Raw genomic sequence first — 21,958 nt, 5'->3', positions numbered from 1 at the left:
GATCACAGATCTAGAGCTGAAAGAGACCTCAGAGGTCCAACCTATCCAACCACCTCATTTTACAACTGAAGAAGATGGAGTTTGGAAACAGCCACATTATAATAATCATAGCTACCATTTATATTGTGTCTACTATGTGCCAAGTACTATGCTAAGCACTTCATCATCAATATTATCTCATTTGATCTGTATAACAAAGGGAAATGTTATTATTATCCCCATCTTACAATTGAAGAACCCGAGGAAAACGGAGGTGACAAATAAATGACTCGCCTAAGGTCATACAGCTAGCAAATATCTGAGGTCAGGTTTGAACTCAGATTTTTCCTTATTTTAAGCTGGTGCTCTATCCATTGTGCCATCTTATTGTGGCTAAGTGATCCCTTTGGGGTTTTCTTGGCAAAGAAACAGCACTGGTTTGCCATTTCCTTCTCCAGTTCATTTTACAGATGAGGAAACTGAGGCCAACAGGGTCCATAGTGTCTGAGGATAGATTTGAATTCACAAAAAAGAATCATCCTGACTTCAGCTTCAGTGCTCTACCCACTGAGCCAAATAGTTGCCCTCTCACCGTGACACCTACATGCTAATAAGTTACTAGTCATGAAAACATACAGTTGTAAGGATTGGTCTCAGATAGCCATGTTAGGTGTTTTTTGTTTTTTTTTCCTTAAGCATTTCTTAGGGTAAAAAATGCCTATTCTTTCAGAATATTAGAGTAAAACAATAACAACTAAATGACTTATTTTGTTTTCATAGACAAAGAAAATGGACTTTGAAATATGGACAGAAATTTAGAGTAAATTTCCAGAACAAATTAGCTCTACACTATAAGCAAGGCTAAAATAGCCTGCCACAATCACCAGCCTCCTCTTGGGCATTGTTAGGTGACATTTCTGTTTACTTTAGAATATACAAAACTTCCCTTATCTAGAGTCTCCATTATGTGCCTTCTGTATTAAATGATCATAATCCATTTGTTGCTGCCCCTTTTGGAGGAGCTATTACAACACTAACCTGTTGTTTGCAACTGTGGGCTGCTATCTTGATCCAGTGAATAGCCAAGTGCTGAATGTTGTGGAGAAGACCAAGGAGAAACTCCATTGATTCTGGCATCTGATTCAGGCTACAATAAAATCCAAAACACCACCATGATTCAGAGAATAAAGCAATGTCACTTTAATTCTAATTTTAAAATTTTAAAATAAATGGCTATCAGCCTCAGCCTCATTTTTTGAAATTCATTTTAATGGTGCTAAACTGTCCCAGAACAACGTAAAAATTAAGATCATAGAATCATTTTTTCCTTTTTTTTAATATCAGTCTATCACAGACTTCCTTATGCTCAAAAGTACACATAATATTGTCTTGTTCATTAAATAAATACCATGTGGGTGGGGAAGGATCATGTGGTATCTAATGTGTCTATTTTATACAAAAACCTTATGATATTAACTCATCCTTCTCATTTTTTTAGAGCACTTTCCTCACAAACTTTTTGTGTCAAACACCACAAGCTTTAGTTTATAAACCAAGAATCTGAAGATCACTTGCCCAATGTAATATGGTGAGTGTCATAACCAGAATGCAAAACCAGGTCTCACAGAATGATGGATAAATTTTGATTTGCAGTCAAAGAACTTGGCAAGACTTACAATGGGGGCGGGGGTGGGGAAGGGAGTTTTAGTACTGTTACTTACTTTTTGGACGAGTACATTACTTCACCTCTGGGACTTTGGTTGCATATAAAAAAATGGATTATGGGGTGAGGAAGATGTGTTTTAAAATATCCAAGAGGACTTAAAGTTCCAAATTCTATGAATCTAAGATCATTGTTCTTTTCAGTTCCCTTTATTACTTCTCAAAATATTATTTAAGAAATAGCAGTCACTTAATAAACATTTGTAGGCTAATGAATAAAAGAAGCAGAAATTTATAGGCAGGAATGTCTTTTAAAAAAATAACTTATTTTTCCCCCAGAAAACATATACATAGAATTTTTAACAATCATTTTCTGACATTTTTTTGGTTTCATGCTCTCTCTCCCTCCTCCTTCTGTCTTTGAGTGCTTAAAGGCAAGATTTCAATTTAGAACTTGGAAAACTTTTGTGCTAGATCATCATCATTATTCTTACTGTTGCAGCTAGCAATCAAATAGCACCTACCACATGTCAGGAATTGTGCTAAGGGCTATACATATATTATCACATTCAATCATTATAACAACCCTGATAGTAATGTTATCTCCACTTTACAGTTAAGTCTATAACAACAACAACAATTAACATTTACATAGCACAGGTATTATGCCTAAGGGCTTTACAATCTCATTTTATCCTTACAACAACAACCCTAGGAGGTGGATGTTATCCCTATTTTACAGAGAAGGAAAATGAGGCAGATAGAAGGTAAATGGTTTGCCCAGGATCAGTGTCTGAACTAGGATTTGAACTCAGCTCTTTCTCACTCCAAGTCCAGTACTCTGAATATTACTTCGTTTAGTTCCTCTAGAATTTTTAAATGTCCTCTTAGAATTACAAAATTACCTCATTTGCCAGCAGCAAATGAAGGATACATATAAGCTCCCTTCTCATCATTATTGTTTCAGAAACTCTGTAGAGAGAAACAGAGTCAATGTTTCCTCCGTTGAACTACTGACTAGTTCATTTAGTGAAAGAGGTCTCCAAGGCATTTTAAATACATTTTTGGAAGTTAAAGTAAAATTGTTTTAGGCAGACAAGGGCACCGTATCTTTTGGGGGTCAGGAGGCTGCATGCCATACCTGCTCAAGCAGCTGTCGGAGTCGGTGAAGCTGAGACTCCAGCTGTTTATTGTGATCTTCCAAAATCTGCATCCTGGCCTCTAGCCGCCCTTTGTGCTGCCTGAGAAGCTTAGCTTCTGCTATGAGCTCCGAGTCTTCAGCAGTGTGATGAGGAGGTACAATGGAATCTGGAGGTGAACTGAGGGGGCTCATTGCCCTTCGAAGGTGTTGCTCCTTTAATTGCTCGTATTCCACTTGCAGGCTCCTAACATGGAAGCAGGGAAAGATGAAAAGGGATTTCATTTGGTACCAACATCCATAAGTTCCCTTATCACCTGCCTCCTAATTCTACACATCTTTCCAACTAAGTATGCCTATGGGTCCCAGAGAGCCCATTCATGTTAAGGCAGCCTATCTTCCAAACATGCATTTGAATTTAATAAGAACAATGGAACAAAACTGCCATTTTGAAAATCATCTTGTTCTATCTTCAACTTCTTAATTTCACCTAAAAATGTCACCATGAACAACAGCCAATTTCCCAGTATTCCTCCTCCCCACAAAACGAGTTTCACTGCCAATTGGACTTTGTTGTTTCATGAACAAAAACAAAAACTGGGCATCAGGTTTATAACTTAAGTCCAAGGTATTGAAAGGTTGCTGTTGTTTTATTGAAAAGTTGTTTTTGTGGTTGCTTTTAAAAACTCTTTCCCACTGGGAGGATTTATCCTCTGCAAGGAATAACCCACCTTTGCTCTTCCTCCAAGTCGGCAATGATACGCTCCAATTCTCCCCTTTCTTCTCTTTCCACTGATTTCAAGATCTGTGCTGGACTTTGAGGTTGACTCACAGGGGACTCTCCTCCCAGTGTCTGACAGTACTGCTGGATGAGGGCATGCTCATCCTCTCTAGTGTAACAAGAGCAACAAAAGCAGAAGCTCATGTAAGTGTGTTGGCTGTAAAGATTAAACGGGGATGATCGAGTCTGACAGCTTGGCCAAGTTTGCCTTGCAGACTAACTTCCCCTGTAATTCTTCTTTGAAGGGCTAAGAACAAATTCACAAAGCAGGAAGTGTACGTGTACTAAACACATCCACATTTTCTGGCTCATTTTGTTCTAGCAGACATGTCTTATAAAATGCAAAATGAACAGATGTTTTATATACAGGTGAGAAAAAATACTCCCATTTAGGGCAAATAGTTCTAAACAATTACAATAAAATAATGGATGCTGTTACACCTAAAAGGAACAAAGAGATGATTTTTTAAAAGAAGATAAAATGTGGTAGATGGAGAAAAGGCTAATTTTGAAATAGTTTTCTATTTCAAAACTTAGAGGATGATAGCTTTGCAGGTGTCTTTTTTTTAAAGACTTTAAGGTTTTGATATTAATTAGCTACCTCTCATTAAAAGAGATAAAGTACGGAAAAGTGAGGAGAAATAATTCCCTCAATATCATGTATTTGCATTTAAATATAATATTGTTCAATTCACTAGCAGAAGACCCTGAAAAGCATCAATTTAACAAGGTATTAACTGACAGGTTAAATTTTATCTTAGAAATCATAGGGAGCTACTAAAGAATTTTGTTGAAGAGGAAAATGATATGGTCAGATCTGTGTTTTCATAAGATTAGCCTGACTTTTATGTAAGAAGTTAATCATTTTATCTTATCTAATCATTTTAAGTTCTTTTTCTTTTTCTAATTTCTTCTAGTTACAGGCTTTAATTGAGGCAGAAATTCTGTGCTGTCTATGTTACGTCCTCTCCCCAGAAAACTGTATGTTTCTTAGTTGATCAACCAGATAAGAAGGCAGCTTTGGGGAAGGAGGGTATGAAGACGTTGATAAATGGTGGTAATGTTGATGTACTCCTTGAAAGTATACAAAGCACTTCCTACATGGCAACCCAGGAGGTATTCCAAATAGTACAGATGAAGAAACTGGGTTTGTGAGGTTAAAGAACTTGTCTCTAGTCACAGTTACTGTGTCTTGGGCAGTCATGGAATCCAGCGTGCTTCTTTGCAGATCTAATACTTTATCATATTGTCAGTTGAGAAGGAAAAGAGGGCAAGAAGGAAGGATACTCAGTGGAAGTATAAGACCTAGACAAAAACTTATACAACACAAAGTAATAATACTTAATTCTGCACTGAAATAAAAACCAAATACACCCCCCACCCATATTCGTTTTGAATAACTAGAGCAAACAAGGGATTCTTCTTGAAGGAAACCAAGAAAATGTTCATCACTTTATACTGAAAAGAAAATAAAAGCAATTGTTTTTCTTTATTAAAAGGAGGGTTCGATGACAGTATAGTGAGATTGGAAAATGAGGCTGGTTTAAAATAAAAAAAAACACTCATAAAATTAAAGAAAAGAGAAACATGAACATGTGCTGTCATTTATAAATAAGAAATAAAAAGTAAGAGTGGTAAGAAGATGAAATTCCAAAGGAATCATTTAATATATTTGTTTTGGATATAATACTTATACACACCCACGTTAAGTCAATAAGATTGACTGCATTTCAAATATTTTTTTTTTCAAAAGCAGATAAAAGATTCTGCAACTTGACCTAGGGGTAGGAGAGGAAGGTAGCAATTTAATATTAAATCTTATAGGCCTGGTGCCTGAAAATTATAGCTTCATAAAATCATTTGCTGATCTGAAACCCCCCAAATTCAGAAGAAATGTGGCTATACATATATATATATATATATAATACATAGACAAATTAAAAGCAGGACAATATGAAGAAGTAAAAACAATGAGTTAGTTAAGATGAGTTACAGGATTTTAAAAAGAAATGTAATTGTATTTCCTTGAAAGTATATATATATAATTCAAATTTTTAAGTAAAAACACTAAGTTTTTTAGTGGAGGAACTTCAGCGCCTTATAATAAATATAACAATATATCTGTAATTAGTACATTCACTATATGTAAACTGATGTCAATAAAGTACTTGAAGACAGCATATTCTTTTTTTTTTTGTATTTTGCACTTTGGGGTATTTTTTTTTTTTACTTTAGTAAGTTTTCTATTGCAAGCCTTTTATTTGCAGACAATATAAATGTAAGTTCCAGCTCTGCACTAGTTGAATTACAAAACAAAAACAAAAACCGAACAAAACCCACAAACATTTATAGTGCTATATCTCCTATTAAGGCTTATGAACGTAATAGGTTTTTTTTTTTTTTTTAACCCTTAACTTCTGTGTATTAGTTCCTTGGTGGAAGATTGGTAAGGGTAGGCAATGGGGGTCAAGTGACTTGCCCAGGGTCACACAGCTGGGAAGTGTCTGAGGCCGGATTTGAACCTAGGACCTCCTGTCTCTAGGCCTGGCTCTCACTCCACTAAGCTACCCAGCTGCCCCCCGTAATAGGTTTTTAAAAACTGATTCCATCTAGCCAAACAACAAAATCTATTTGTGTATTACACCTTGCTGATTTCTAAAAAAAACCTGTTTTTCTTATACACTTTTGCTCAATTAAAGATCTTCAGAAATCAATAAATTTTAGTATCAACTCTATTACATGAATTAATTTGAACAATATTTGTATTCTATAGGACAAAATAAACAAAAATACTTTTGTGAAAAATAGGTACATATTTGTCAGAATATGTTGGCTATCAAGGGAGAGTTTGATAGATTGTGCTCTATTAGTATCCATGTCAAATATGTCATGTCAAAATATATAGTAGAAACTCGGGATGTTGAGTGGATCATCTGTCCAGGACTTACAGGAAAACATGAGTAAAAGTTGGTGGGCAAACATGAACATTTTTCCATTCGTATTATTCAAAGAAGCATATATTTGGAATATGGTGCTCTTTGGTCACATAATAATGCTAATGCCTATTTTTGAAAACTCTTAGGGGAAGCCAAGTAGTAACAGTGGATAGAGTGCCAGTTCTGGAGTTGGGAAGGCCTGGGTTTAAATCTGGTCTCAGATACTTCCTAGCTATGTGAGACTGGAAGTCACTTACCCCCATTCTGTATCCACTTGGTTCATCTATGTGGATGAACAAGGTAAACTCTTATGGATATTGTCATGGACATGGATATGGATATTTCTGTAATGATTCAAGACTTGATGCAACTAGAACAATATTATATGCAAACAGGCATATCTAGAAGACCTCACCATTCACAAGGAAACCTTTTGGGGAGACAACTCTGCACTGGAACTTTTCCATTTCATTGGCAAATACCTTTGGTAAGCTTACATCTTTGTGTTTTATGCATGTCTCACTTACTATTTGTAGTCAGAGAGTTGTTTAATTGGGTTATTTCATTTAAGCTTCAAGGAATCTTTAATGTTCCCATGACTTTATGAGTGAGGGACACCTTATTAGGAGAAAGATTTTAAGGAATATTTTGCTTGCCTGAATCAAATGCTTTTTGATAATCAACCACCAAGTATTGCTAAATCTCAGAATCTCTAAATCTTTTTTGTCAGTTGTGAAAACCTGCTTAACTAATAACTTTGTTGAGGATGCACTTAATATGTGAATATAAATGAGTCTCATGAAGATTTTGTATTGATGAGAAAATGGGCTGGGAATTGTTGAGGTTCTCTGAGTCACCTTTTTTAAGTATTAATACAGTTTCATAATATCCTCATACATTTGGAATTTCCTAAAGATACATGAATCAGTCTTTTAATGACCTTATAATTGTGCTATCTCCCAAGCATTTGTTCTTTTAGTTTCATCTCTACCTCCTCTAAAAGTACACCTGATACTATGATATTAAAGTCTAAATGAGGCACCTCTATTGTTGTTCATGACAAAAACAGTTTGCTCTAAAAATGTTTAAAGATCTCTTCCATTTATCTTTTTTGTTTTTGTCCTCCTTTCATTTGTACCCTTAAATGCTCTCAGGATGACTTTAGTTTCTAGTTAAACTTTCTAAAAACTGGTTTTACCCTGCATGGATGTTTCTTCTAAACAAGGTGATATCATTCAATTACCATCCATCATTCTTTTTAATAAGATTTGAAAGATAAGTTTATGTCCTACATCATTGACTGCCACCTTTCTTTTTTGGCAAGAATGGTGAATACTTGATGACTGAGGTACCTTGTTAAGGCAATTGACTTAGATTGGTTAAACTTTTACATAAAATTATTATAGCTAAGGATTGATATAATTTCTGCTGTCAACTTCCCATTTTTTATTATTAATATTCTTTAATTGGCTCAAAAGTGAACTGTTTCAGTTTATGTGCCACATCTTTTTCTCACTATTAATCTTCCTTCCATTTTTTTAAATTGAATCTGATCCTTGTTCTAAGAGTCTGGTAGGCTATATATACAGACAGATGATTCAGGATAAAGGAATGAAAGAATACAAAGTTTTGTACACTACAAACAAGTCACAAGACTTTATATCATGGATATTTTTTCAAAGAAAAGAATTAATAAGTTTTGGATGTGACAAGTACCAAATCGTATAACAAAAATGAACCATATCATAATTTTGCAGGCCGAAAAAGGTCTATTATTGGTAGATGAGTTATATGGTACAAATTGATGTTATACTATTTTAAATTCATGAAGATTAGTCTCATGACTAAAAGCTAATGAGAAGCCCCTTTACATTTAATGCCATATCAGTGAAATATAAAAAATTAAATACTTGCTGGGTGAGATTTCATATTCAAGACCCTCGACTGGGGAATGGCTGAAAAAATTGTGGTCTATGATGGTAATGGAACACTACAATGCAATAAGGAATGATGATCTGGAGGATTTCTACATGAACTGGGAGAACCTCAATGAACTGATGCAGAGTGAAACGAGCAGAACCAGGAGGAGGACACTGCACACAGAAAGTAAAACATTGTAGAACAATCCAACATGATGGATTTTGCTACTAGTAGCAATGCAACAAGCCAGGATGTTCCTGAAGGACTTATGGGAAAGAATGCTAACCACATTGAGAGAAATAATTATGGGTGTAGAAATGCAAAAGAAAAACATTACATCACTTATCACATGTATATATGGGTATGTGATTTGGGGTTTAGGCTTCAAAAAATCATTCTATAGCAAAAATGTGGAAATAGGTATCAAGTAATAACATTTGTACAACCCATTGGAATTGCTTGTCATCTCTGGGAGGGGGGACTAAGGAAGGGAAGGAAAGAAAATGAATCATGGAAACATGGAAAAACATTTAAAAATAAAAAGTAATTTAAGAAAAAAAGAAATTTCATGTTCAGAGCTCAGAGTACATATCAATGTACATTATTCTCAAATATTCCACTCTCAGTAAAGAGATTCTAGGAATAGCTGTCAGCTTTATGACTTCTTCCTAAGCTTCAAGCTCAAGGAGCAGTGAAGTTGCAAGTTCTTACAAATCAATGAAGAGAAACTGTATAATTCAAACATTTTATAGGAAGCTCTCATGCTTAAGAGTTTTAATTTAATGAGGATGATTTTTTAGAATAGAGGGAGGCTATGGAATGGAGGAGTGAAGACCAAGAAAAAAAAATCTAAAATCAAGAAGTAGGAAATGTAGTAGGAAAGAAAAATAAATATCTTTCTTTTGCAATTACCCCTCATCCTAACAACAATGTAGTTTTTCCAGTTCTTAGTGGTTAAGAGAAGTTTGCAATATAGAAGAAGTAGGTCCAAGTTTACTATTTCTATGGGACATGAGGTATTGAAATTTGGAGATGAATCTGGGATGTTACAAGAATGAATATATGATCATTTGATGACATTTCTTAAATTAATTGGGCCAAACGAGAAAGGTAGACAAGTGGAATGAGTGCCCCTTTTATTCCAACTGAAGCAACCTGATTTCTTTAGGCAGAAATGTTGACAAATGTAAGGTGTTTCATTTAATATAAATGACACATCAAATAAATAAATGTAGGCAATTTATCCTATTATGGCTCAAAAGCAAAAAATTTATGCAGACTTTTTTTTTTAGCAACCTCACTTATCTACTTTGATTGGGATCAAAATTCAGAGCCACAATCAATGAAGATTACTTCAGACAACCATAATCAAATGAAATAGCCTTTCCCAGCAGCTCTAATTACATGATTTACTTACACACTTCCTGTGGTAGAACTGCTGTCTGTGAGGAAGGAGCCATTAGTCCTTTCCATCTGGGCCAGTCTGAAAAATGAGAATGAGAACATTAAAAACAGGGATAAGAAAATTATGCTCATTTTACTTGGACACATTCACTGATTAGAGTTGTTCTTATTACCCAAAATAAAAGACAAGACTTTAAAATTACTTGTAATTCACATAATATAAATTTCTAATACTCGGCTGTTTAAATGGCAAGGCTGCTAACACATTTCTAAAATGCTTAAGGATTCCCAGAGTTGTATTGGATCAAGAGAGATAATGCATATTAAGTGCTTTTTAACCCTAGAAGCCCTGCATAAAAATGCCAGTTAATGCTATTTTGTAAGGGAGTATATCCACTCTCATATTCCTTGCTCTTTTTGGAATTAAATTCCCAGAAAATTGTCCATGAGTAAAATGGTAGGGAAAGTTTTGTGAAGAGTCAGAAACAGAGTTGGAAAATTATGGATATAAAGCTGGGGCGTGACAGAAAGATGATGTTAGTGACCTCTTGAGTTTTGCTAACCCATATGGACCTCTATGATGACTGGATAGCTTTGGCCTTGGAGTCTAGTGTTGTGGTTATGGAAGACGACTGGGAAGATGCAGATGCATCTGGTTTATCTTACTTTGAATTTCTGATCTAAAGTATTTAGTATACTATGAGTTCAAGATGCTAACTTGGATTGTGTGCTAAGCAGTCAGGGGGTTTCATCCTTAGAACTACACAGCGGCTACTTTAAGATGTCCATCGCAGAAGAAAAGAATAAAAACTTGGCCTTCATCTTCCCAATTAGATTTTACCAGTATAAGTGCATAATTAGTAGGGCATCCAACACTTTCATCTGTAAGACGATGATAATAATAGCACCTACCTCCCAAAGTAGTTACGAAAATAAATTTAGATGATATTTGTGAAGTGCTTCACAAAGCTTAAAAAACATATATAAATGCTAGCCACATAGGAAATGCAAAAAGCATCTGATGATACAAAATGCTTGCAAATGTTAATATACTTGGAAACACACACATAAACATATATACATACCGCCACAAATACTGATGGTAATAGATGAATTGGAATATACTGGTCTGAAGCTATCAATCAATGGGATCTTCAAGGCACCTACTAAGTATTTGGGTCATGTAGGGTCTGAGCAGTGAGGGGGCACACAGACCTCAAAAAAGGGGAGCTTGCCAATACGCCCTTTTATGAAGAATTTTTTTAATTTTGTATACTTTCATTTTTTAAAATCAATCAATTAATTAAGAATATTTTTCCATGGTTCCATGATTCATATTCTTTCCCTCCCCCCTCTTGTAGCCAATGAACAATTCCACTGAAGATTTTTTTGGACTAAATGATTTTTCTACAGTTTAGTGGCTACTAATAGGTATTTGCAAAGAATCATGCTATCAAACCTCCCGATGGTTTCATTTGTAGGAGAAGCATAAAAAAGAGACACTTTGGCCTGAATCTTTTGGCACAATCTGGAAAGCATGAAGAGCAGACATGTAAATGGGATTTGGTCCTCTGCTTCACATAAACACTGGGGTTGTCTTTAGATTTAAGCAAGTCCTCTGTTTAATACGACCTTGGGCAAGTTGCTTAACTCTGAGTCTGATTTTCCTCAATTATAAAATGCAAGTTGGGCTCGATAACCTTATAATTATAAAGCATAGAGGAACTGGAAGTGGTTTTATACTAAGAGAGCAATGTTAACCCAGAGCTTGCTTTGGCTTATACATAACTTTCTTACACTGAGAATTGTTACTGCTGAAACAAACTGGAATTTTTGACATTCAAATGAACTTTCTTATGGTGATCAAATTCAAATTTGACCAGACAACAATACATTGAATTATATTTTAATAAGAATTAAGTTGGAGATTATCTAAATTGTTACTCCAGCCAAGCAGGTCCTCAGTAGGCATTGCCAGCCTGATGTGACTATAAATTAGAGACGGGGTGAAGAAGCACAGTCACTATTTCACTACCTTCAGGTTGGTGTCAAATACCCAAACAAATGACTACTAGTCAAGAATAAATATAATATCTGCGAAGGCCAAAAAGTGCATTTCTTTATCTGGGAATATGAAGAAATAGTACCAGTGCATCTCTAGATGACAGAATTGGGACTCAAAAGATGTACTGCTTACAATGATTGTCTGAAACCAACAAGACACGATTGAACAGGATTGAATGTAAAACACCAGTGTAGGTTAAGATTTATATAATTATACAAAAGCTCAAGGGGAAAATCTAAAAGAGGTTGAACCCTGCCATAAAGGGTAAGGGGGTGATTATATGTTTAATGGTAACAACAGTGTGATGTGACTGTGAAAAAAACAAACAAAAAAACAAAAACAAAAACAAAAAAAAACACCACCGCCACTACCTATTCCAGTCTTACTTCACATTGTATTCTTCTTTATGCAGAGCCAAACTGGACTACCCTGAATAAATCATTTCATTTATTTGCCTCAATTGCTCCATCTGTAAAATGGAGGGGGGTAGCACCTGCCTCTCAGGGAGGTCCCTTCATTTCGTGGTTGTAAGGATCAAATGAGATAATATTTATAAAGCACTTAGGACAGTGCTTGGCACATAGCAGTGGCTTTACAAAATGCTTGCTACCTCTCTGTTCCTCCAATTCATACTCTCTCCTTTTCTACCTCTGATTTTGTTTATATTGTTCTCTATAGCAGGGATCCCCGTTTCTTTCTTATATCTCTCTTTCCCTCTAAAGAGAAGCAACACAGAACAGTGTATAAAAAATGATTTCTTGTCAAGAAGATCTGTGTTAAAGTCTCGCCTTTAATAGATACTGGCTGTGTGATCCTGAGCCAGCCTCTTAACCTCTTAGTGCCCCAGGTGACTCTCCTAAGTTTTTAAATTTTAAGGGAGGTTTTGATCTGCACTGGTAGAAGGAATTTCCTCAATGGAAGTTCCCTATACCAATAAAGGCAGAGGTTCAGACCAGACTTTTAAAGTTCAGATAAAAGACATCTTTCTACAAAGGGTTCATCAGTTTCCTCAATCAGTAATGGCATTCCCTCCTCCAAAGAATCCACCAAGCACTGACCTCATAAAATACTTATCTATTTTCATTATTTATATAGGGATCATATCTCATCACTAAACTCACTCTGTGAGAGCAGGGACTGTGTCTTATCTCATGTGTGTAGCTGTCCTGATACTTAGAGTAGATATTTAAGAAATGTTAGCTGAACAAATTTAAAAAAAAAAGCTGCAGTTTAACGAAAACAGGAAAGAGTTATAGACTTGCCATATACAAAACTGTACTTTGATTGGACTTCATATGAAGTATTTACATGAGTTCAGTTCAGGGAAGAATATTTTAAAGCAGGAGAATTGACAAACTGTAGTGTGTCTAGGAGTAGATGACCAATATGGTTCAGTGTCAGAATCATATTACCAGATAGAGAATGGTGGAAGGACTTGGGGCTGTTTAGTCTGAAAAAGAGCTTTTTTGGAGAGAGAAAGGTAATAGTGGCTAGGTCTAAATACTTGGAAACATTAGACTTGTTTTATGAAACTCAAGGGAACAGAATTAAGGTAAATGAGTTAGAGGCAGGCAATTTTGAATGCCATCTATGGTTAGATTTTTGTAACAGAGTTTTAAAAAATTGGAATGTGGTGACACTGAATTTTTTAAAAATCACCTCTCAGAGATTTTATAGAGGAGATTCTTGCACTCAGTAGTATATCAGACTAGATGTCTTCTAGATCCCTTATAAGTTTGAGACTTAATTATTCATTCACTTTCCAAAAATTGAGGAAGCTTGCTTAGTACAGTGGAGGGAGCACTAGTTCTAGACTTAGAATGGATTCAGATTCTCTCTCTGACATTTTACTGCATGGATGACATTAGGCAAGTTACTTAATTCCATTGATCCTTAATATTTTCATCTATAAAAGAATTAGGTGATTGTACTAAACAGATGGTTTCTGATACTTCCAGCTTTTGATCTATGGTCCTATGAATTGAACTACATTGAACATATACTTTTTCAATAAAAAATTTGTAATGAACTATAAGAGAGGTTTTTAATCTTTTTTTGGCCATAGATCCTTTTGGTAATCTGGTAAAGCTTATAGGCTACTTCTCTGAATAATGTTTTTAAATGTATAAAATTAAAGATATAGGATTAAAAGGGAAACCAATTATATTGAAATATTATCAAAATACCTATTTTAAAAAACTAAGCACATGCACCCTACATTAAAAACCTATTCACTAGAGAATCAAGGACTTATTGTGAATAGTTTGTCTAACAAAAATGAACTGTTCTCATTAATGCTATTTCCTTCTAGGATTACTGTGGAAAAAAAAAGGCTCGTTATACTTTCCCCTTAAATTAAAAAAAAAAATCCAATGTCTTTCACCCACTCCAAACAAATCTTTACACTTTGTTCAAGGTTTAACTTGAACACATTTCTTTGAAGCCTTCCAGATGGATGACATATAGGTTTCTGTCAGATGATTTTGAGTTCAAGGTGAAATCTTAAGTAACTTAGGTATCATAATGTCTTGCATAAGAAAAATTACAGGATCATAAAATGTTAGAACTGAAAAGGGCCTTCTGACTCATCAAGATCAGCACCCTCATTTCATTATGGGGAAATGGAGGCCCAGAAATCAAGTGTTTTGCCCAAGGTCATATGTTATTAATGGCAAGCATACCCAGGTGTTCCAATTTTCAAAGCCTAGCATTAATCATCAGATCTTACAAAGAGTACAACCCAACTTTATGGAACTCTGTGCTTATGAACTATTTGAGAAGAGACAAAGTCAGACCAATAGTCAGTCCCACTTCAGATTCAGTCGGACCAAAGACTATGTACTTTCAATCCTAGAAGGAACCTACCCCCACCTGAAAATTCTTGTCCTCAATCCTCCAATCCTCCTCTACCTCATTCTCTGGGCACAGTAATCAAAGCAAAAGTATGCTTATGGAAGAAGCATATCAAATGAGTTCCTGATACATCAATTCACTATCCCCACTGCTTGCCAGACCAGCAGACCTTTCCCTGGCTGCAATGCCCCTATCTATGCATGTTATCTTTTACATTCCTATTAGAATGTAGTAAAATCCTTGAGGATAAGGACCATCTCTCTTTCTGCTTTTGTTTCCCAAGGACTTGGCATAGCACATGGCACATAGTAAGCACTGAAAAAAATAGCTTTTCATTCAGTCATAAAATTATGGAATGCCTTGAAGATGGGAGTGATCATAATGACCAATTTTAGCAATGGAGAACCAACATCCCTAACTTCCTCTAGATCTCTGCTATGGAGCGTAGCATTTAGCCAACACTTAAGTGGCTGATACATGCAGCCAAGTATTTATCTAAACCTTCTAGAAGGTATTTTCATTTTCTACCTGTGCTGTCTCTTGGAGCAGAATGATGTCTACAGAACGTATGACCAACCCACTGGGTAAAGCTTATTCATTTCTGAAAGGAGCAAAAGCATCCTTATTTGGACTTCACATGTTTTAAGGGAGAAAGTCCTTCTGTTAAACAGTTAGCTGTGTAGTTAGTATATTATGAAACAAGTTTGCTCTCCACTAAAAAGTAGTTACTTCTTTATGCGTGTGGAAGAGAAGAATGAAAAGAGGTAGAAGAAAGAGTTCTATGCCTACAATAGAGGGGAGATCTAGTTCAAATCCTGTGTCTAATCAATGCTAGTCATGGGACCATAGTAAAACGATTTACCTTCTCTAAGGTCAGGTTACTTGTTGATTAGGGGAGAAGAGAACCCCAAATGGGCAGCGAGGTAGCCCAGTGGATAGAATGTCCAGAGTTTGGAGTCAAGAAGACTCTTTTTCCTAAGTTCAAATCTGCTCTCAGACACTTACTAGCTGTGTGACCTTAGGCAACACACTTGACCCTGTTTGCCCTGGTTTCCTCATCTAGAAAATTATCTGAAAAGGAAATGGCAAACCACTCCAGTACCTCTGCCAAGAAAACCCCAAATAGGGTCTGACCCCAATAGGGTCAGAAAGAGTCAGATACAACTGAAAAACTGAAAAATAACTGAATAATATCTCAAATAACTAACTCACAGGTTATAGGAATATACTATTGAGCCCTTGGGCAGGGCTATAATAAGGATCAAGTGAGATAATTATATAAAGTCTCTTGTAAATTTTAGAGTGCTGAATAAATGAAAGCTAGTATTAACTGTAGTTCTTCCTGTTAAGACACATAGAATGCTTCCTTCCTTTGGCCATTTTGGACACTTTTTTTTCATTATATGTGTGTATGCACACATGCATGCATGTGTATATATGTATGCATGCACACACACGTATGTATATGTGTATATGTGCATATTTATATTTACATGCCCACACCCACAACATCCCAAAAGTCTCAGTGAAGTTTTATGCTTTAATAACTTTAAGTTTTACTAGCTTAAAACTACAGTGGGACATTTGGGATGCACTTTTATAGATACATGTAACATGTTTATTATGTGCCATATTATTTATTTTAAATGTGTGCAAACATTGATTAATAGGATAACTGAGTTAGGATAGGAAATCCTCTTAGGGAATATAAAAATGGTGTAAATTACTCGGGTAATAACTTAACCAGTCTAGTTGTGTTATGCTGGATGCCATCCGAGATACTTCAGTAAGGAATCCCTAGAAATTCTTGATAACAGCTAATTTATTTCTATTCCTTGTTAGCCTAAAACCCAAAGCAAGCCTAGACCCTTAACCATTGCTTGTCTGGACTTCTTGGACATACAGTATTTCTATAGCAAGGTTCTCAGATCTTTTTATTTGGAAAGTTCAGAAGATATGAATTGGGGCATCCTAGAGTGCCTTTCTTCCACATATACATACGGCTCTGCTGAGAGCAAAGCTGTAGCAACATTCTGTTAATTGTGTTAAAACCCAGATTAACCAAGGCTGGAGATGAATGTTAAGGACAAGAAGGACATTTATAGCTATTATGGGGCAAAAGAAGGGAGAGAAATGCTCTTTATGTTGGATGGTATGATAAGAACAAGGTCAAGCAATTAGGATCCGACATATGATTTCACAGAGGACTGAAAGAACTGGCAGATGTAATTGCTGAATTGTCAGTTATTTTCAAAAGACTATGGAAAATAGGAGAGGTGCTACAGGAGTGGAAGAGGGCAAACGCCCCCATTTTCAGAAAAAGGGAAGAGAGTAAAGTCTGTAAATTATAGACCAGTGAGCTTGACTTCAATTACAGATTATAACCAAGAGCAAAGTCACTTCATCAAGAATAGGTCATACCAGACTAACCTCATTTTTGTTTTGGATAGGATTTCTTGAATAGAAAGATCAATGTCATACCTTAAAATTGGCCTAGATTTCAGTTTGGTATTCTATAATCAACCAGTTCATCCAGAAGCATTTATTGAGCACTTATCATTTGCCAGGCACTATGTTAGGCACTGAGAACACCAAGACTAAAGTGACAGCCCTTGCCTTCAAGGAATCCACATTCCAATGGGACATCATTCATACATGTAGGAAGATACAAAACACACCTGAGGCAGATAGAGGGTAATCTTGTGAGGGTGAGAAGGGAGGCAGTAGGAGCTGAGGAGCAGAGAAAGGTTTCATGCAGAATGGGGCATAGGAGTAATAAAGGAAAATGGATATTGCAGGAGGCAGAGGGCATGAGTGAAAATTCTAGCCACAAGGAACAGTCAGAGAAAAGCCAAACAGTAGGACATGGAGTGCCTTGTGAACAAAGCAGCTAAATGGTTTAATATTGGACTATATGGGGAAGCTAGGAGGTTCAGTGGTAGAGTGCCAGGCCTGGAGTCAGGAAGATTCCTCTTCCTGAGTTCAAATCTAATCTTAAACCCTTCTTAGCTTCATGACCCTGTGCAAATCACTTAACTCTGCCTCATTTTCTTTATCTCTAAAATAACCTAGAGAAGCAAATGGCAATCCCACTCAAGTAACTTTGCCAAGAAAATCTCATACGGGGTCATGAAGAGATGGAAATGACTAAAAAAAATGACAAAACAAACATAGCTCAAACCCCAGGATACATGGAGCGGAGTAATGAGTCATACGGTTGGCCAAACTGTGAAAAGCTTTAAATGCTAAACAGCAAAGTTTCTATTTGATCTTAAAAGCAAAAGACAGCCAATGGAGTTTGACTAGAGGGTACCCTAAGCTCTAAGAACATTGAGAATGATTTGAAGTGGAAAGAGCCTGGAAGCAGGGAGAACAATGGGGATATTATAAAAGTTCCAGCAAGAAATGGTTGGTGGATGTGCAAGTGACAAGAGAAGGACATAGGCAAGAGGCGTGATGGGGAGAGCAACTAGATGTGGCAACAGACTGGACAATAGGGGTTAAGTGGCAATTTCTAGTTAAGGCTATTAAACGTCTGGAAGTGGTACCATTTGTAGGTCTAGAGAGGTACAGATCAATGGATGAGATATTGAGTTCTGGCTTGGATGGCTTGAATTGGAGATGTCTAAATGACATTTAGTTTGAAATATTCAAGATGAGGTTGGTAATCTGGGACTGAAATTTGGGAGACAGACTACTGCTAGGGATATAGACTTGGGGGTCAGGGACAACAGTGCCTAGGCAACAGTGCACATAGGAAAGGAAGAGGGTCCAGAACAGTGTCTTGGGACATATACATGATGAGTGATAAGCAAAGGAGACTAGGAGAGAACAAGGAAAGGGGAATGGAAGGCAATGAGCTTTTATGTAATACCAACTATGCACCAAGTTCTTTACAAGTATTATCTCGTTTATTTTCATAATAGCCTTGTGAGGGAGGTATCGTTATTATCTCCATTTTACAGTTGAGGAAACCAAGACAATGAGAGGTTAAGTGACTTGTCCAGGGTCATACCTCTAGTAAGTGTCTGAGGTCACACTTGAACTCAAGTCTTTTTGACTCTAAGCCCATTGCTCTATATACTGTGCCACTTACTTAAGAATGACCAGGGTCACAAAAACCCAGAGAGGAGACAGTATCCAAGTGGACCACTGGGTCAGCAGTATCAAATGCTACAGAGGGGACCAAAAAGGGGGATGAACAAGAAAGTATCATCAGATCTAATAAGAAATCGCTTGTAACTTTTGATGGAGCAATTTCAGTGGAATGATGATCTTGGAAACCAGATGATAAGGAGCGTAGAAAAAGAATGTGAAGAGTAGAGGCAATGAGTCTAGACAATTCTCCGAAGGAGTCTGGCTGAGAAAAGATGAGATAAAGGACAATAACAGCTAGCGGGGATGGTCAGACCTTGTATAGGATTTTTTTTTTTAATTTAAAGAGAAGATTTGAGTTTGTTTGTAGATAGTAGAAAAGGATGAAGAAGAAAAGAGGGAAAGGGAGTTAAGCAAGGGCAGGAAGGAAAGACAGAAAGAGTCAGAGAATATAACAGTAAATACAATCTGCAAGAAAAGATAAGAAGGCCTAAGATTCAGGATGTATGAACAGGCAGATGGTCTTGGCAGAAGGGTCATCTCTTCATCAGAGACTGGAGTAAAGAGGAAGAAAGCAGAGCGATGACAAAGGCCTCTGAGTTTAGAAGAAGACAGAGAATAGGAAGCTGACAACGAACAGCTTCAATTTTCACACTAAATTATGAAGTGAGGTCATGAGCCCATAGTACAGGAGGCGTGATGTCCTCAACGTTAGCATCCTGGTTTATGGGTTTTGGACAGACTCTAAATCCTGGCGGAGTAAAAGATTGATTTTGCTCTAGTGAAAGGTCAGTTAAAATTGGATGACAGATCTGTGATAGACACTGGTTGGGTAACTTTCTCCATCCCTCTTCAGCAACAGGTGAGTAGGAAGGAACGAGGTCCGTTGTGAGACTAACCTAGGGTTTGAGTATGGAATGATGTGAATGGTAACAGAACATGGGAGAGTAAGAAATTCAAGAATGGAGTTTGGCATAGAGCGGAATAAGTTCATTTAAGGGTAGAGCTTGGGAAGGGAGCGACAGCCTGACCTGAGAAAGGATTAGAAATCATGATGAGACTGAAGAATAGAAGTTGTAAGGTGATGGGAGGGATGGAGTTAAGGGAGATTTTATTGGTTAAAGGTATGTCTAGTCACATCCAGAGAAAGAACTGTAGGAGTAGAAACACAGAAGAAAAACAACTGCTTGATCACATGGGTGGATGGGGATATGATTGGGATGTAGACTCTAAGCGATCATCCTAGTGCAAATATTAATAATATGGAAATAGGTCTTAATCAATATACATGTAAAACCCAGTGGAAATGCGCGTTGACTATGGGAGGGGGTTGGGGAAGAACGTGAATCATGTAGACATGGAAAAATTTTCTAAATTAATTATAATGGCAAGCTCAAGGGTGCAATATCCCTGGGGTAACTGAGATAGAATGAAGAAGTAGGTTATTGTGACTGAGAAACTGAGGAATGAGGTGGTAAGTGTATTTGAGAGACTTTGAGTTTATAAGCTGAGATCTGCTTTATGGTCAGAAACTGCTCTGATCAGATGTTTAGTTGCTATTTTCACTCATGGATATAGCAGACTTTGGAGGGGAACAGTTAGTAATACCTGTGACCTCCCTGAAAGACCCAGATGAGAGCACAACCTTATAAACTAGACTCAGTCTGCTGCTGCATGGAACAAATTTCTGCATGGAAATTACAAATTTATAACTACCTGGCTCCTGTGATAGAACCTTATACAGTTATAATTGGAAATTTCTTCTAGTAAAGAAAAGTCATTCCACTGGCTTGGTACAAGTACCAAAATTTAAAAGAGGATTGTAGCATATAAATTTGCATTATTTCATTTTAAAAATTCATTATAAATATAATTTTATCATAATATAAATATGGATTTAGGTATAAGATAATATAAACAATTATATTGCATGTCTTGGGGAATATTTTCTACATTTTCTTTTCCTTGTAGAATTATATTTTCTTTGAAGCAAACTGTTCCATTTGCACAACAGTGATATAAAAGAAATTCAGGGAAGATTTCTTGTTAAAAGTTCCTTACCTGGAAGCATACTGCTCTATCCTGGAATGTGTATCATCATGAAATAGCTGTGGAGACTGCGATGGGCTGCAGAAAAAAAAATAGCATCATATTACATGTTCAAATATATGTTCAATACATAAATAGAAATGTTAGATCAATTAGAATAATAAATTTGCCATGCAAAGAGACCACTAGGATTGTTAACCAGGGATATAATGTTATTTATATCAAGAGTTTAGTAATTACCACATGCTAATAAAATGATCTGAGCATTAGCCTTCTGCATATAAGGTCTGCATATACTCACTCATATTGTTCTGGCCACATACTGATGAGTGTGATAGGACTGTAAGGAGGGGAAAAGGGGGAAAAAAAAACCACAGAACAAATACTTTAATGCCATTCAAAACAACTAGGGAGAAAAGAAACACTTCTTAATTATGTCCCACCCATATACCTGGATTCAGTCAGGCCCCAAATAAGAAAATCAAAATAAACAGAAGCCAGAGTACAGTTAATAGAAGAAAGGAAAATATCAACAATATTCTCATTGAAAAGGAAATACAATGTCTTATTTTTGCTGAGAAATAAATTTTAAAATAAGCTAAAATCAAAATTTATAAATATATTCTGGAATGGAATGGTCATTACTGCTCCTTTTTTTGTTCCTTGTTTTTAAAACAGAATAGTAGCAGGCAGCCAGGTGCCTCAGTGGATTGAGAGCCAGGCCTAGAGACAGGAGGTCCTGGGTTAACATCTAGCCTCAGATACTTCTTAGCTGTGTGACCCTGGGCAAGTCACTTGACCCCCCATACCTCCATTGCCTACCCCTTACCACTCTTCTGCCTTGGAACCAATAGACTTATTGATTCTAAGACAGAAGGTAAGGTAAAAAAAAATAGTAAATTTTTGAAAGCTGAAGGTGGTGGAAGGGAGCAGGTCAACTAAGGATTCTAGAAATTAGGCTACGCTTTGGAAATTAGAAGCTGGGACCTTTCCTGTGGGAAAAAAGGGATCTTTCTAAAGAGCAGGTCTGACTATGTCTCCCCTTCTAACATTAGGACCTTCCCTCTGTGGATTAT

General features: G+C 36.4%; 1 protein-coding gene across 1 annotated transcript in view; it reads right to left on the bottom strand.

Moving 5' to 3' along the window:
- Positions 1-21,958, bottom strand: part of UTRN (utrophin) — a 674,836-nt gene that overhangs the window by 15,214 nt on the left and 637,664 nt on the right. Inside the window, exons 67-72 of the mRNA XM_044675452.1 lie at positions 21,184-21,222; positions 20,895-20,960; positions 9,834-9,899; positions 3,511-3,669; positions 2,783-3,026; positions 1,018-1,126 (exon numbers count right to left, since the gene is read on the bottom strand). Of these exons, the coding sequence (XP_044531387.1) occupies positions 1,018-1,126; positions 2,783-3,026; positions 3,511-3,669; positions 9,834-9,899; positions 20,895-20,960; positions 21,184-21,222 (683 nt within the window). The remainder of the gene's footprint in view (positions 1-1,017; positions 1,127-2,782; positions 3,027-3,510; positions 3,670-9,833; positions 9,900-20,894; positions 20,961-21,183; positions 21,223-21,958) is intronic.

This window comes from Gracilinanus agilis, chromosome 4 (genome assembly GCF_016433145.1).
Source record: "Gracilinanus agilis isolate LMUSP501 chromosome 4, AgileGrace, whole genome shotgun sequence".
In the NCBI taxonomy this organism is placed as follows: domain Eukaryota; kingdom Metazoa; phylum Chordata; class Mammalia; order Didelphimorphia; family Didelphidae; genus Gracilinanus; species Gracilinanus agilis.
This window is presented reverse-complemented; position numbering and strand designations above follow the sequence as displayed.